Source organism: Chlamydotis macqueenii, chromosome 3, assembly GCF_036417535.1.
Source record: "Chlamydotis macqueenii isolate bChlMac1 chromosome 3, bChlMac1.mat, whole genome shotgun sequence".
NCBI classification, from domain to species: Eukaryota; Metazoa; Chordata; class Aves; order Otidiformes; family Otididae; genus Chlamydotis; species Chlamydotis macqueenii.
The window spans coordinates 28,998,836-29,016,663 of NC_141558.1; the positions used below are offsets into that span (position 1 = coordinate 28,998,836).

A 17,828-nucleotide genomic window follows, 5' to 3' on the forward strand; every position below is an offset into this window, starting at 1 on the left:
TCAGAAAATAATGTGATTTGTGATGTTAGTGTAAGCAATGAATGAATAATAATTAGAGATAAAGGAAGTAGCCATTACTTGAAGCTGGTAAAAAACTATGATAGTTTTAAAAATGTGGGTCTCTTTTCTTAAAAAAAAAAAATCATACAAAAACAGTAGTTTAATGTGTTTGGATATCTTCAAATGTGTAAGACAACATACATCCCATGAAACACAAACTGGAATTCCCAGCCTTAACCACAATTAATATGGTAATGTTTTCTCATGGCTTCCCTCATTCTATACTATGAGTTTTACGTTCATGGATCTAGGAACTACAGGATCCCAAGATAAGGGGAATAAGAAATAAATTTTACTTTTTTTTTTTTAACAAATGACAGAAAATAGACAGCTATACTGAAGCTCAGAGGAAAAGAGAAAGTTTTGGGTACTAAATTATTGAGCCACAAATGCCTAGAACATCCGTACAAAGGTGCCAAAGAAACACTCACAACTATATCATACTGGGAGTGACCAAACTGTATTAGTGGTCAGTATGGTATTTCTTGTGCTACCTGACCTAGGAGTCAAACCCTTGACCATCATATATAAAGGACCTATGACTCATTTAGCACTGTGAATTCTACTCCCCAAGATGACGCCTGACATTCTGGAGTTCTGACATGGGGTTTCACCATTCCTAAGTTCCTTTGCTAAATACCAGCCACTAAGAATTGAAAAAAATGTTTGTTTTTTTTTTTCATAAGTGTGTCACACTGTGATGCACTTATTTATACAAGACCATCAATCCAGAAAGTGGGTGAAACCTAGTCAATTCAAGTATAGTAGGAATAAAAAATATATCATAGCATGTGTAAAACAAAGAGATAATTTATGTGAGGAGACAATTGATAGTGAAGGAGCCCTTCACTATCATATTCAGACATCAACTGTAAAGAACTAGGAACAGGAGGAAAACATCACATTGATTTATCTAGAATTCACACATCTGTATGATTTTGTTTTGCTATTTCCTGTATTGCTTTTATCAGCCATGGAGCAATGTTGCCGATAATTTCAAGTGAAATTTGGAGATACAATGAACATTAATTTCTCCAGATATTCCTCTACTTACAATGTCTTTCATTTAGAAGGGAAAGACAAAAAAACCCACTTCTTTTAGAGCATGGATAAAATTAAATCAGATTTTTCATCTGGAAGAAATTCAAAGACATAAGCTCAGCACTTGTCAAATTCCTTTCATATCACTCGACTTTATCCCCTTTCAAACAAAGCTATAAACCAGCACAGTTACAGACAAGATTTGTAAGTAGTGTTTGCAGACAGACATTTTCTCTCTGCTTGTGAACCTGTTACAAGAATTAAGCAAAGCACTGGACTGGAATATAAAGTGTCTATGATTAAGAAAAGTGTTTTTAACACTTGCAACACAATCTCTTTATTATTTGTCTTATTTTACAAAAGCACTGACCTTGGGGGCAGATCTAGTGTACCACAGAACAGCTACTCAGTTTCTCGCATCAGTGGATTTTATCATATGTTAGATGCTCAAACTCATGCTAGTACACCATAATACACATTTCTTCCTGTAAAGGTCCTGTTCTGAATTTAACAGACTTAACCAGAATATATTTTAAGGAAGCACACAGGAGGAATTACTGTAAGTCTTGTTAATAACATAACAGGCTTAAATAACATTATATTATGTTAACTTCTGTAATACTCATGCTTAACTTTTCAAATACTAATTTGAAAATGTCCTTCTTTACTTGGAGCTGGAGTGGTAAGGAGGATTAGCTTGGCCAGTAATGGGAAGAAATTAATTCATCCTCCTAGAGGTAAGAAATTTTTTTTTTCTGTCTTTGCTTGTGTATTATACAAATGAAATAGGGCCTCTCGGAGATGAGGAGCAGATCTGTAATAGTTAGTTACAAGGATACGACATTCATTATATAAACCATGCAAGGGGTTATTCTGAATTAAGTTTGGTGCCATGAAATACCCATTAGTGGTTACAGCATATTAAGTTCACACATAGACAGTATCTTTTGTACTGTTTTACCCTAAAAGAATTCAGCTGTCACACTCCAGGATTGCTCTACAACACGAACCAAAACGTGGTAAGTGAAGATAACCAGAACATTCACTTCAAAAACCCACTAACCGAAACATAACTGTGGATCTCCACAAGAAGAAACAGAGAAGACCTGTGGACTTTCTTAGGAACCAAAGACATTTCCTGATTAGGGGCAGAAATATTCTGATGCATGATCTCAGTGCATGACATCAAAGGTGGCCACTTTTAAGATTTTCTATGAATAAGGTATTGCTGGCTTCTTTATATAATTAGCTACTGATGGGTAAGTATTTTCCCCAGATTCTCTACACAGAAGCTGCCAATAGTGTTAGCTTTACATTTCAGGTTCATAACATAAAGGGAGAAACAAAGGAACCTTCTTCAGCAGAACATCAGGTCAATCATCTGGAAGCCATGAAGAGACAACTGATTGGGCTAACAGCAGTATCTAACACAATTCTTTACTTTAGACTGAACAAACACCTAGATACTGACTCAGGGAAGAAATAAGGAAAAAGTTCTATTACTAACTGTCAGTGCATTCCATGAGATACACATCAAGATTAGCATCTCTACAGCTAACTGTCCTGTCTTCCAGTGAACAAATTTATGAATCATAGAATCTTTAAGGCTGGAAAAGTCCTCCAAGATCATAAAGTCTAATCATCATGAAGGGAGCTGTCAATCACAGCTCAAATTCTCACATCTAAAGCCATTTTAAATGTATCACACAGAAATATTCTTGTGATGAGAGAATGCATAACAGAGAGGTGCTAACATGGAGACAAAGAATAACAGAAAAACTCAAGATTTGTGAAAGTTGGCCTATTGCCCATTTAGAATGAGTATTCTGATACCACTTTCAAAATAGAGACAGTCATTTTTACAATACTATTCAGAACTGAAGTCCTAGCAACAATGCTGACATCAGGTTAAGTCACTGATGATTCATACCTGCCCTACATTAGACAGTGTGGCTTGCAAATAAAAAGTAACCAGAAATACTGCTTAACAATATCTGATTATTTTTTTTTCTAATAACACCAGGGTCTAGTTAAACGACATTGCTAACATATTATTTTTCCTCTTGCAGTATCATGGACTTCAGACAGTTGAAACAGAAGTTTCAAAGTCAGGTAAGATGAAGAAATTAATGGAAATACTATGGATGCTTGATGTGAAAAAAACATACTAAATATAAATTAAATACAGGTAATGATATCTGAGGAGGAATTACATTCCCTCCTTTGGAAAAAGTCAGAATGCCTGTTCTCCTTTGAGAATAACTAAAGTGCATATACTGATGAAATGTTCAAGGCAAATAGCTATTTTTGGTATTTTGCAGGCTCACCTGAGAGGCTTGATGTGAGAGAGAAAGTCTGTGTTGTACAGGAGGATTTCCATCTGCAGCCATTTCAATCATACAGTAACCTTCAGGACTGCTCACAGGCAACATATACCTGGAAGAAAACAGAAGATCTCATTACTGTTTATACTGTTGACAGCAGAATATTCAAACCTCACACAGCAAACGTAAGGTGAAAAAGATGCTTCTGCCTCCATAAAGGATGACAATCTTTGGACACTAATAATTCCAGTTTCATGGCAACTCGGACTACTTAGGAAACAAAAGATGTAAGTTTCTTCTACTAATATCCTCCTTCTTTTTGCTTTCCTACTGTTCTTGACTATAGTGTTTAAAATGTGTACAGAGACAAAGAAGAAAGAGATATTACATGTGTAAGTGGGTATTGATAAATTTTAAGTGCTAACTGTGGCTGACATATGGTCTCCCTAGTACAGAGGATTGTTGGACAAGTAACATCAATGCTGAATGATGCTGAACTCCCTAGGAGGACATTTCCTTTTCCTGCCCTAAAGGGGAAACAGAAATGGAATGAGAAATGAAAGGCTGCATACCTCTGAGCGGCAAGATTACACTGTGATACAGTTATCGTTACTTGAGAAGCATGCTGTTAATGTAAACTCTGGTACTGAGCTTCAGAGATAAAGAAGAATATAAGGTTAAGGGAATTTGTAAAGTAAATACTGGTGAACATTCAATAAAATACTGAAAATTCTTCCAGTTCTTTCTATGATGAGATCTGACGAAATGCTATTAATTTTATTAACAATAAAAATTCGATCCTACAAGATGCTTTTAAAATATATCGATTTTGTATTTAGAAAGGAAATTTGCATAAACTTTATCACAGCAATGGCAGAATATGAGAATAGTAGTCAACAGACTCTTTAAAACTGTGCTCTGTTATTTCTGTAGAAGTGCTTTCCAGTTCCTTTTTGCCTTCTTTGCAGTTATCTCATACTTTAAAAGAGGATGTGATGGGCTTCCTTTTGGGAAGCATATAAAGGTTTACTGACTACACGCACTCTGCACGTGAAACTCTGCTCAGTCACATCCATATAATTAGGTTTCTGGAGTAAGGCTTTAACAAGAACAATGTTACATTTTTGTGTAATATTTCACAAATGTTACACAATCAGATTTCACTAATTCGGAAAAAAAATTATACATTTACACGAACTGCCAAATTTTCCATGTCTTTAGCTGAACAAATGCTAAAGGACTATTACAGAAGTCTCATAAACTACTTTGTCTTGGGATAGATGAACGTTTATGTTAGGCCACACACATACGAAAGAGTTAACATATTTTAAAGCCTATTAGGTCCTGAACACTAAAACCATACATTACGAATCTTAGAAATGACTTCAGCACTGCCAAGGACAAATTTTCTCCTGGGTGAACCACATTAACACCTACCATGCTCTCAAAAGCCTACCTTTTCACTTACCACAGCCTAGTTGGTTGTGTATAGCCGCCATGGTACGATTTATCCCATGTTATGCCTTTAGGCTTTACTTTTCTACTCCTGTGTCTACAGTCTTACTATTTTATCCTCCTGTCTGTAGATTCAGTACGAAATTTAGCATCTCAGTTTTCACCTCTGAAGTTACTGGGAACATTCTATTGACATAAATGGATATAGTATTAGGCCCCTAATGAATATTTATAACATTCACTGCAGTGTAGTGATTTCTGAGTGAGTAGCAAAAACCCAGAAGTCTCACAGCAGTATATCTATATGAGCAGGTGATGCACTCATATTAATAAAACCTATCTTTCCAATGGTAATATCGCTTCTGGTTCCAGAGCTAATTCAGTCAATACTAACTCATTGACTTTTCACTGTGCTCTACTTCATGGGGTTGAAATGTGCTAAATTATTTCACCTTTGCAAGTATAAAACACTTTTCCTATTTTTGAATCAGGAACAACAATGTTTTAAAATTTTATTAAAAGACTGAGATATTTGAATGGCATCTTCTGTTATCACCTTCTGAAATGTGATCCAGATCCCTAGACTATTCTTTTTTATTTCAGGTTAAAAAAATCATGTTGTTTTTAAGTATATTTTAAGTTAAGTTCCTTCTTTATGCAGATTAAAGTGAGCATAACATTTTGATTTTGAATGCAGGGAGCGAGAAGCAGTGTCTGCTGATCTGGAGATCAGCTAATTTTCATGATTTCACCATAAAATGTGAATTAAGTAAAGAGAAGTTCCTCCTTAATAAATAATGGGAATATTGACAGATAATTTTGTGATCTTCTTTTTAGATACTTGGAACATGGACAATTTTTTTTGAGAAAGTACTTCCATCTACTGTGATTTCCAACCAATTCTTGCTATATAAAATGTACTTTGAATTTTATTTATTATTCCTACTCATATTTCAGCTGCTGGGAATTGTCCAGGTAAATTACAGTGTATAAAGATAACTTTCTCAGGTAAAAGAAAATCAGCTTATTTAGGATTCTCTTCAGGAAAACCAACTCATAACCTTATCTTGTCGCTTTCTAATCTGAGTGGATATTGTAGTACAGACCTAACAGACTTATGGTAAAGCCTGCCCTCTGCCCCTGCCTTGTCCTTGCTTTTCAGGAAGGTTTTTGAAGTCCACACCTGCTGTTGTTTCTAAATCAATTCAAGGTTTAACCCCTTGTGTCACATATTATTATAGTCCAGCCCACAAAGAACAAAAGTTTAAGGGATGTAGCCAAGTTAATAAAAAAGAATGTTGATTTAAAGTAAAATAAAAAAAATGTTTTGTCTATATGAGGTTGATAACAGTCAAGCAATTAGTCATCCAAGCCAAATTCAGTATTGTAAATTTTCATTGCAAATTTCTGGTATTCATACATTATCACTGTTTTGTATACATAATTTCTCTTGTTTTGATTCTTTGCTGGGAAAAAAAAAGGAAGATTAAAAATAGGTGCAATTAAAATAAGCCTTAAAGATTACTTGATGCTGACAAGGTCTTTACTACGGTATCTTTATGTAGACAAGCTCAAGTATCTTAAATTCATACAGATAACAACAGAATGATCCCTACGCAGGCATAACTGGTGATCTATTCTACCTTTAAAGAATTGTGTTAGAACAAAACAAAAAATAAGATTAAAACAGACACACACACACCCCTGTATCTATAAACAGCAGCTATTACATAGTGATTTTGATCATTAGGTCCCAGCTTCATAAAGGATATAAAGCTATTTTTTTTTAAGATATGAGAATGAAATCTCAAAGAAAAGACCTGATTTGCTTGATGCCAGCCAGTAGATTAGTGACTGAGTTGTGAGAAAAAAAAAAAAAGAGGCTATAAGCAGCAACCTACTGCTCTCTATTCTGGCGTGCACATTAGGAATGCTACCACTACTTTCTTCAGCATTTGCTCCTTCCTCTGCAATGATTTCCAAGCAAGTAATCCTTGAAATTTCTCTCTGTCTTACGTTATAGAAAGGAAAAACTGTCATTGGAAATGTGAACAAAATGAATATTTTTCATGCTTACATTACCACAAAATTAGGACTGTTTGAATTTGCTAGATTACTCAAATATGCTTAGAATAGCTTTTAGAAAGAGACAGAGCATGGAAAATTACAGTCCAAATGACAGTTTTCTGAGGAAATTATGAAAATAATAAAAAATGGCAATTAAAACAGAAATGCTGTCTCTGTCTTTACTATAGCATTTTAAACCACATAGTGCTACAACATAGACATATGCAAGACATAATTATACTAGTTTTTAAAAACAATGACAGAAAACATAATGCAGTTGAAATATTCTGCATCAGAAATTACCTGAACTAAAATACCACTTCATGTAGCTCCATAACTTGATAATATTTTTCTTACAATCTAAGATTAAATCTGCCTTGATCTTGAAACTGGATAAATGCAGTTGTATTATTGCACACATCTCATAGAAGATTGAAATCTATTATTCACATTAGAAAAGAGAAAATTGAACTGATGACTTATTCTCTTGACATTTTTCTTTATTTTTCTAATTAACCTCTTATTATGAGACACTGACCTCACATTAAGAACACCTGAGATGAAAGTGGCTAATCACTGACATCTTTAAATTTTGATGTATTTTTAGTTCAGTTGTGCTTTTTCACTCGTTTAGATGCTGAAGGCATTTCAGTCCATCTGCCTCACATCTCAGTGGCATATTTCAGTTGCATTCAAAGCCAGTGTATTTTTCCCTCCAGAGACAGTGACAGGAGAGAACGCAATATGATTCCTATTGCAGGATTATTTTGTCAGGCACCAAAATTGTGATTCATGCACATCACACTCACAATGATATAGAAAGTATTCACAGAGCAGCAGAGAACTGGGTGTGTGGGCAGTAGGTATGGGAAATGGGTGTATGGGGAGGACATATGGGAATGTTATGCACAATAATCTAAATAGATCTGGAGCCATGTGGAGCCCAACTTGTTCCTGTAGATGCTAAGGTACAGGCCTGATGTAGTCGAATATTTGTTTCCACAGATCTGAAATACGAAGTTGTTCAGCTTTCTTTTCTGTGCTTGGCTGAGAATGATTTTTTTTTCATAGCTGCTACGGATTTTATATAAGCTTGTTAAAACAAGAATTAACAAAGGATTTACTGCAGGGGCTTTTTCTTTACAAAAGACTCATGGACCTCAACAGATGCAAAAGAGAAGTTATATACAGTGATTAATGCCATTACTAGCTACACCTTGATTAATTATGTGCATGAACACTGGATTTCTAACAAAGTGCAATATTTGCCTAACACGTTCATACCTGTGGCACAACTGTGGATATTAACTATTAGCTTAATTTAGGCCTGGAAATGCTATTGAAAGAAATCCTCTTAAACGACCTAAGATTGAGGCACTTCTAAATCAAATGTTACCTGGTATAATCTTGCTCAAGCAAATGTTTTAGCTTAAATTACCACAGCTACATCTCCAAGTGAGAAATGCAATCAGATCTTTTTTTTTTTTTTTTTTTCTTTCAAGCTGGTCACCAGGTGGCACTAAAGGAGCACAGTAGAAAGCATGAACTCAAAATTCATACTAATGTCTCCACTAATCATTGGAAAGACTGACTTAAGCCCTAATTGACAGCACGATTGCTTCAGTTTCCAGTTTATCTTAAAGGTAACACAGTGAAATATTTTAAACAGATTACGTATTTGAAAATATAGATGAGTTTAGGTTCGGAGACTGGAACTTCTGAAAGACTTACAACTGCATTCATGCATTAAAATCACCTAACGTAATCATGTAAACATGGGGCATTCATGGTTGTGTAAACATACTTAAGGAAATTTAGTTTATAGCAAGCATGTTTTCCATTTAGAGCTGAAGATGCAGCCATATTTCTAACAGATTAGAGAGAGGCATAAGAAAATTAAATGTCAGATCATCAGGTATAAACTCCCCTCCCCCCAGCCCCCGACATTATAAAGAGAACTCGCCTCTGTTCTTACCCCAGCTAAATGATTACGGTAAGATTTTTTCTGATCTCACACAGATCAGGGTTTCTGGTCTTCTGAAAAACGACTAAAAAGTACTTATACTACTGTCCATTTGCTAATGCCACAATTGGAGGATATAATTTAGAGCTATATGCCATTTTTCTTCCTACAGGCTGACAAACACTAGCCCATCTTAACAGCATATAATAGGAAAAAATCCTCCTTACTGGAAAAGTGTTGATATTAAAGACACAATCTAAAAGACTCCTGCAAAATACGGAAACAGTGGCTTCATTTACACCCTTGATTAACCAGAGCAGTTGTCAAGGGAACGTCTAACCAGCTGTCAAGCAATATAGGAGATTTTTCAAGAATAGTGATTTTACTTTTGACTGAGCACATTCAATTCAAACTGTGAAAATCCGTACCGTGTTTTACAGTTTCATTAATCTCATTATACTTCTTTCCAAAATTCTTGCACTATTTGTTTTTCCTTAAAAAAAAAAAAATTTAAAATTTCATTATTAAAAACATACCTTCTCTTCCTCAAACTAACTTCAACACACTGCTTCCATGGAAATATTCACATGTCTCTTTACCCTGTTCTATTTCAACAAGGTCAAATTTTCATATTTCTTACCACTTTAAATTACAACACTAAGAAGTTACAACTTTAAAAATGAATGCTTCATTTTATGTCTGACATTTTATTTGAAATCAATGAAACACGTGTTGTAATTTCCAGCCATGGAACACCAAATTTCAAGTTTTCTAGTTGCTATGAGCTGACTGAACTGTAAAAGTTCAGTAAAAAAAGTTGATTGACCTGTAAAAGTTGCCGTACTAGTAGGGGAGAGGGGGAGAGAGAAAGAAAGACAAGGGAAGGGGGTAGACAAAAGCACGGAAGATGAAAAATCACAAATAACTTTGACCCCTAACAGTGCATTGCAATAATCCCTTGATGTCCTTTTATTTAAAAAAAAAAAAAGAAGTGTGTGAAATTTTGGAATGCAATAAGGGACAATAAACTCCCAGATTACTCTGAATTTGTTTGAGATGTGTAGCTCCAGCTAGATGCATGTAAGGGCCTGATGGGATTAATCTCAGGGTACTGAAAGAGCTGGTTGATGTCACCGTGGGACCTCTCTTCATCATTTTTCAATAGTCTTGGGAGTCTGGAGAGGTCCCAATTGACTGGAAGCTGGCAAATATTGTCTCAGTTTTCAAGAAGGGAAAGAAGGAAGACCCTGGTAATTACAGACCTGGTAGTCTCATTTCAGCACCTGTTAAAATTATGGAGAAGGTTACCGTGGGAGTTACTGAAAAACACCTGAGAGACAATGCAGTCATTAGTCATAGACAGCACAATTCCCAAAGGGAAAGTCCTGCTTAACCAACTTAATTTCCTTTTACGTCAAGGTTACCCATCTAGTTGACCAAGGGAAGCCAGTAGGTGTAGTGGTTTTGGATTTTAGCAAAGTTTTGATACTGTCTCTCCTGGATAAAATGCGCAGCACACAGCTAGACAAGTCCATATTACATTGGGTGAGCAATTGGCTGACAGGTCAGGCTCAAAGAGTTATAGTAATGGTGTAATTTAGTAAATGGGATTATATCAGGCTGGCTGCCAGTCACCAGTGGGGTACCCCAGGACTCAATCTTAGGGCCAGTTCTCTTCAATATTATAAATTATCTGGATGTAGGAATCAAATGTACATTAAGTTTGTCGATGATACTAAACAAGGAGACACTCATTCAAGGCCTTACAGAAAGATTTGGATAGACCAGAGAGCTGGGCAATCACCAACTGTATGAAATTTAACCAGAGCAAGTGCTGCATCCTCCACTTGGAATGGGACAATGTTGGTTATACGTACAACCTGATCGATGAGAGGCTGGAGAGCAACACTATGGAAAGAGATCTGGGGGTTTGGGTTGACGGCAAGTTGAATATGAGTCAACAGTGTGACATGGCAGTCAAAAGGGCCAATCATGTCCTGGGATGCATCAAGCACAGCATAGCTAGTCGGTCAAGGAAGGTGATTGTCCCACTCTATGCTGCACTTTGAGTACTGTGTGTAGTTTTGGGGACCTCAAGATAAGGACACCAGACTATTGGAGTGTGTCCAGAGGAGAGTGACCAAGACGGTGAAAGGTCTTGAGGGCCAGACTTACAAGGAGCAGCTGAGGACACTTGGCTTGTTCAGCTGCAGAAGAAAAGGCTGAGGGGTGACCTCACTGCAGTTTACAACTCCCTTAAGAGGGTAGCGGAGGGGGAGGTGCTGATCTCCTCTCTTTGGTGATCAGTCATAGGATGCGAGGAAATGGAATGAAGCTGCATTTGGGGAAGTTCAGACTGGATGTCAGGAAAAGGTTCTTCACTGAGAGAGAGGTGGGTCACTGGGACAGGGTCCTCAGTAGTCATGGGGGAAGTAGTCATGGCACCAAGTTTGTCAGAGTTCAAGAAGTGTCTGGATGACGCTCCTAGCCATATGGTTAGTGTTAGGTAGTCCTGTGAGAGGCAGGGAGTTGGACTCGATGATCCTTATGGGTCTCTTCAAGTGGAAATATTCTATGATTCTATGCTTCTACAGTTGTGAAAGATGTGAATCTGGAGAAGAAAAGAAAGCCTAGCTGTTAAAGGCTCTTCTGATGGGGCAGAAAATCCGACAATTTTGTTGATGGTTTATTTTCAATGTTTTTTTTTTCAATTGGGCCTTAGAGTGTCTGGTATTTGTGTAAGATTCAAGAGCTGCTCATCACTATGTGAAGAAAAACAGTTAACAGTCTTTGGCAGCATTACACCAAACATGACATTCCCCATTATTCCTGATACCTTCCTTATATCCACACATCGAAAGCTGTTCCTCCTAAGGATGCCAAAAAAAAGATTCTAGTATTTGTACTTAAATTCCTCCCTTATTCCTTGATCAGTTTTACTAGAAGAGGTAGGAAAATAAGAACTTAGAAAAATACACAAAAGTGAACAAAATTTGACAGAGTGAGCCTTTAAAGACAGTCAATTAGCATACATAAGAGTGGAAATAGTAATACATATGAATATTTCGGGGGTCTAGTTTGCCTTATAAATATAAGTAGTTGCTTTAATATATTTGTATCCAATAATAAGGGTACTATAGCTAGCATACAAATGATATTGCTCATCTATCTCTATGCCTTGGTGTATTTGTATGGCATAGTAAGTCCTGCAGTACCACACCAATTCTTGATTCAAAAGGATATTAGAGGTCCTGTTGCTGGCTATTCAGAAAAAGAAAAATATTTCAAACTATACTCAAGTTTTTTCCTACTATTATGCATAGCGCTCTGTCTTCAGCTCAGTTTGTTCCCAAGTGCTCCATATTACACTGTTGCAAAATACTACTTATTGTTTTCATGAAAAGAGTTGCAAAAAGGACCGGCTAAAAAAACCTGAAAACTGAGTTTTTAGAGCATCAATCCAATTACATTATACTTTGACTTTGAAAGTCTTCCAAACACTCCATTTTCTCTTTCTTCATTTTGGTTGCAAACAAGGAAACATAAAAAGGAACTCTCTAGCTGTTGCTTGAACAGAGACACACAGTTTTATGGAAATACCAGTCTTAGACACCACTTTCAACATCAATTTCCTTTTAAAGTAAATGTTTCTTATTTACATTGGATTATATATTTATTGACAGGGTTGTTTTATCCACAGAACACAACTGATTTTCTGTCAGACTTCTGGATTTATCTGTGGGAAATAACAAATATTTCAGTCAACACTTCAAAATGTATGAGGAAGTTTGAACTGAACTGTATGTATGATATTTACACTAGAACTCCTATGTAATACAGAGTGATTTGCACAGTAATATCATAATTTCTGTACTAAATACCTCCTTTACTCCATTTTTCCATATAGGTCTTCTAAAAAATCTTCAAATTTACATGTCTGAATGAGAAAAGCAACAAGGAAGATAAAAACCTTATAGCTCTTCCCTGTGTGATTGTGTATATTCCAGGAAGTCATATTTTTCTTAACAAAAATCTGACCACATTAATAAAACTGGTTACCATTTTGAATCTTTCTTACAGATATTTCATACACTTGTAAATAAAGATAATACAGAGTTTGATATTAAAAGTGTACTATTTGTCTTTTGTTTCTTAGTAGACTTCCAACTAGCATAACTTGCTTTATATTTGGAGAATGCCATTTGTCAAAATTCTGACTGAAACTGCCATCACAGTACTTGCCAGGTCTTCTGAGAATAGGCCAGATTCTAACAAAGTGTAACACATGTCAACTGAGTCGCATTAACACAAGAGAAAAATATGGCCAGCTCTTCCTGAGTTCTGATTAATCCAGGAAGAATAACAGCATCCTTACGTGGCTCTCATATTAAAGTTGCTGACCCTTCTCCAGTCATACATATATCAAGCTATAAGAAATGAAGTATCCATAAGAGAATAATACTTCTTGGCTTTTTATTATTAACATGCTGTGAGAATACATTTTAAATTCTATCAAAGCAAACATGCTAAATTTCAAACCTGTTTACCAGGTGTGCTTCCACACTACCTAGTTTCAGTATGAAAAGATCAGTCAGTCTGACACTGACTTTTTGTAATTATTTTGTTGGACAAAATCTTTCTTTTTTATATTGAAAGGTATTTTAAAAATGTTTATTTATTCTACTCTTCCATTCTCATGACATTTTCTTTGATTTAGAGATAAAATAACACAATAAAGATTCATTAGAAATGGGCTTGATGCAAAATATTAGCTTTCTCCAGTTAGCTTTTAGGGGAGTGTTTTCCTACGCTTGTTGTCATGTCCCTGCACATAATCTAGTAATAATTAACCTATTATTAACATAATGAACACAGTGCTTAATATGGCATAATAATTATAAGCAAAACATACTTCACAGTGGATTTTGAAAGCTCCTAGGACTTGCAAACAGTTATACAGCTGATAACAGTTCCACAGTAAAGATCCTCAAGAGACAAGCTGAAAATAAGTCAACAATGTCATCCTGTTGCAGAAAAGGTAAGCACAATAATGGGATGTATAGATAGGTACAGAGACAGTGCACACATAAATAATTTTTCTACTTTCTTCCAAGGCAAAGATCATGAATGTTGTCATATTTCTTAATGACACACTTTATTAATCAGCAGGAGTTTTGCTCAATTTATTTTCACTAATCTCTGATCTTCTCTTCCCTTATTATCATCATCACATTTGGTATCTGTATTGTGTAATTTCTATTGTTACTGCTACATAAGGCATGCTAATAGCCTTCAAAAGGTGCACTGCATTGAAGGATACATGAGCCAAGAGACTTAAGACTAGAAAAGTGCTTCAAGAACCACTGGAGATCTGGAAAAGTGACCTGAAAGGTAAGTTTAAATCCAGGTTTCATCAAATCTAGGATATATCCTTTAGTTGTTGGCATTCTTGCAGTGGATATCTGATGTTGATAATACCATATATCACTTAGGCAAAATTAAAAGATCAAAAAAAAAGACAAGCCAAATTAGGTGCACATTATAATCTCCAAGCATGCAGAAGACTACCACAGACAACGAATAAGTAATCTTTCCTTTGTCTCCATGTCAGACATTATAAAAAAATATCTCTAATAGCATGGATACTGAGGTAGATTGCACAGGTTTGTGCAGGCTCTCTCACTGGAGGTTTTGAAGGACAAGTTAGACAAGCATTTGTCAGAAATGGCATAAGCCATTTAATTTACAGATACGACAAACATGGTGTAAGTGTGCCCTACTAAGGCAGTGGTGTAGACTAGGTGATCACCTAAGATGGCTTTTGCAGATGGAGTGATGCACTTCACTTATAAGAGAGAAGCAACACTACATTTTATTGATATAAAATTGTGAGTTGACAAAGTTTGATAGTAAATGGTAAATGCGACAGTGGTTTAACAAGATCCAATGGCAAGGCAGACTCATTTATTTACTGCACAGAAGACAGGGTCAGACAAAACTGTCAGGGAGACCCTCCCATTGAGTCACAAGATTCAGAAAGGACACCCTTGCTTTCTAAACTTCTCAGAAGGAAGTCTAGGTGCGGGTGGATCCAATCTTTGTCCCAGGCTTGACCAATGGTTTATATATAAAGGATTATATGTGCCCAATTTATCCTTTATATCACTTAGATAAGATTTCAGAATTTCAGCACTCTTATTCTCAATTCACTCACCAAGTATCTGACATGATAACAATTCTCTCAACCTCGAGAAGTAACCTTAAGAGGTGTCTCTACTCAAGCAGAGATCTTGGTGTGCAGCTTGCTCTGTGCAGGAGAGCAAAAAGGGCTCTTGGGCTGCTCACTATTTATAGAGTAAGATAATTGAGTTACAGCCATACTTGCATAGCAACTGTAGATGTTAGTTTCTTCCAAATTTGACTTGAGTTTGACACTGACCAGCACTGTGGTTAGGTTGCTGCATCACCGTCCCTTAGCTATTGTGTTGTTATGTGTCTCAGAATCCACTTTGAGCCAGATACAGCCATTAAGACCAGACACATCCATGGCAACTGCCACTGATGGTTACCACTTGAGCAGGGTTATGTAAAAAGTGGTCAGGTTGGGGGGATGGGAAGCACACAGTCACAATGTCTTGCAGCCCTACAATTCCACAATGCTAATATTTCTGTCAGAAGAATTACATATGATTCAGTGAAGGAATATTAACACTGAAAAATTTGTCTCAGATTTGGTAAAAAGTGATGTTAAAATTAACATGACACTTCGTCTTTCAGATAATTGAGCCAATTACAGAGTAAAGTAAGAGTGCACAGGTCTCATAACAGAAAAACAACAAGACTAAAAGAAGTGACTGCAATCATCAGTGTCTCTGAATTTACATAGCATTAGATTCTATTATACACAAACCTAATATTGCTTACTTAAGAAAAAACATCTTTCTAGAGAGTGCTGAATAAAAGGGAAGAAAGGAAAACGTTTGTGTTCCCCTTCAAGTTGAATTTTTTCTTTTGCTGTGAAGATCCTAGTAGAATTGGATAGCATAAGGAGAACAAATGCATTTTACCTTGTCTAATATTGTCTACCTTGCATAGAAGATGCAATTTCTTTACTTAATGATGGCATACAGTTTTTCACACATTATATAGAATCTAAAAAAAAAATCCCCAGAAATTCACATTTGTGTATAAGCATATTACTAGCCTTTTTTAGGTGAAACAGATACTGTTTATGTTAGGTTCTACTTAGCTTGCTTTATGCTTCACTTTGTCCAGCTCTACCCAGTTCAACAGTCAAGTATACGAACCTTTAGTAAATTGGTTAATGGGACTCTCTCTATTCCATATATCACCAAGCATACTAGAGGCAGCACGCACTGAAAGATCATGTACTTCAACAGAATGACTTCTCTTCCACATATGTATTTTATGAATGATGACTTTAAAGATATATGTTCTCAGACTGGCTCCTTTAAGGAAAGTATAAATTCGGCTCTTAATCATATCTTTGCAATTCCACTGACTTCACAGGGACTACACTGGTGTAAACACAATACATCAGTGCACTGTGACAACTGACTGATAGACTGTGACATCTCCATTTCACACAAGCAAAAGTGAGAATAACACAAAGATACTGGAAGAATTAGCATTAACACATATGCGGAGTTTTGAAGCTACAACAAAATTTAATAGTTATAATCATCATTATGATTGTTATCATTATGCATGATCATGACAGTATTGGAAGGACAGATTGTCACAAAATTGGTCGTGACAGCAGGCACTAACGCCTAAGAAAATGTTATGCTCTGAGTTTTGGGACGTGTTCTTACTTAGAAGAATGGAGAATATGTACTGTGCTTTTGCTTATGTACTGACTATCCTCTGTCGGATCACAATAGGCTTCTTTGTATTTTTGCGCGCTTTTTTCTCTTAGATGAGTTCAAGGAGCCACTAGTTTTTACTGCTGGTAAAAAAAAAAAAAGTGGTTTTAAACCCAGTAATCCACCTTCAAAACCAAATATGGTTGCTTTCTCCTGTTTCTGACAGCATTGTCTCAGGTTCATTTACCAACTGGGTATTTGCTGCACCTGAACAAGGCTGTTTGAATTTTCATTATGGTTACTTTTAACTTTTCTGTGAGTCTACATTATACCAAAGAGAAAGACTCCTACTCTTCTACTCTTTGGAGCTCCGGAGATGAATGATCCTTAGGGAAAATGCTTGCAGTCATTACATAATGAGTCATTACATAACAGGTTTTGACCTGTTCTTCCCTTAAGTCCAGACGAGACCATTTCAGCAAACAAAATGGCAAACAAGCTCCCTAACACTGATCTATTATCTCAAAAGTCACATGCTTTCCTCTAGGGGAACTAAATTAGGTGATTTTGTTATTTTTAAAAAAGTCAGAATATTAATCCAACACAACAATGTGACGTTATATTGATGAAGGATGAGTTAGGAGACTTCTGCTAAACAATGAATAAATTAAGACCTTACTTTGATTGCATGGAGCAGTTGAACACTACCCTTACAAGAAGAATACTCTACAAAAGTACAAGACTTCATCAAGTCAGAGATCTTTTATTCGCAAATGTAACATGACTATCTGTCCATCATTAGCTGTATCATTCTCTTTATGTACAAAATCACTTGTAATTACAGTGATTTTGAACACACAGAAAAACTGTGTTAGATCATGTTTCCATTTAAAAAACATTGATATCAGTAGAAGCAGAATATAACTCTATATAAGAAACATTCAGTATTATCTCCCAGTGAACAAATTAACATTGTTTTAAGTCTGGCAAAATATGAAACAGAGCATGTGGTAAAACCTCAAATTTCAAAAACTATTTGGATACCATCTAAATTGTTGCATTGCAGATTGTGATATCACGTCTTAAAACTCT

At 35.9% G+C, this 17,828-nt stretch overlaps 1 protein-coding gene across 1 annotated transcript in view; it reads right to left on the reverse strand.

The window, feature by feature from the left end:
• Positions 1-17,828, reverse strand: part of EYS (EGF-like photoreceptor maintenance factor) — an 827,426-nt gene that overhangs the window by 119,491 nt on the left and 690,107 nt on the right. Inside the window, exon 39 of the mRNA XM_086745378.1 lies at positions 3,429-3,537. Coding sequence (XP_086601504.1) covers positions 3,429-3,537 — 109 coding nt within the window. The remainder of the gene's footprint in view (positions 1-3,428; positions 3,538-17,828) is intronic.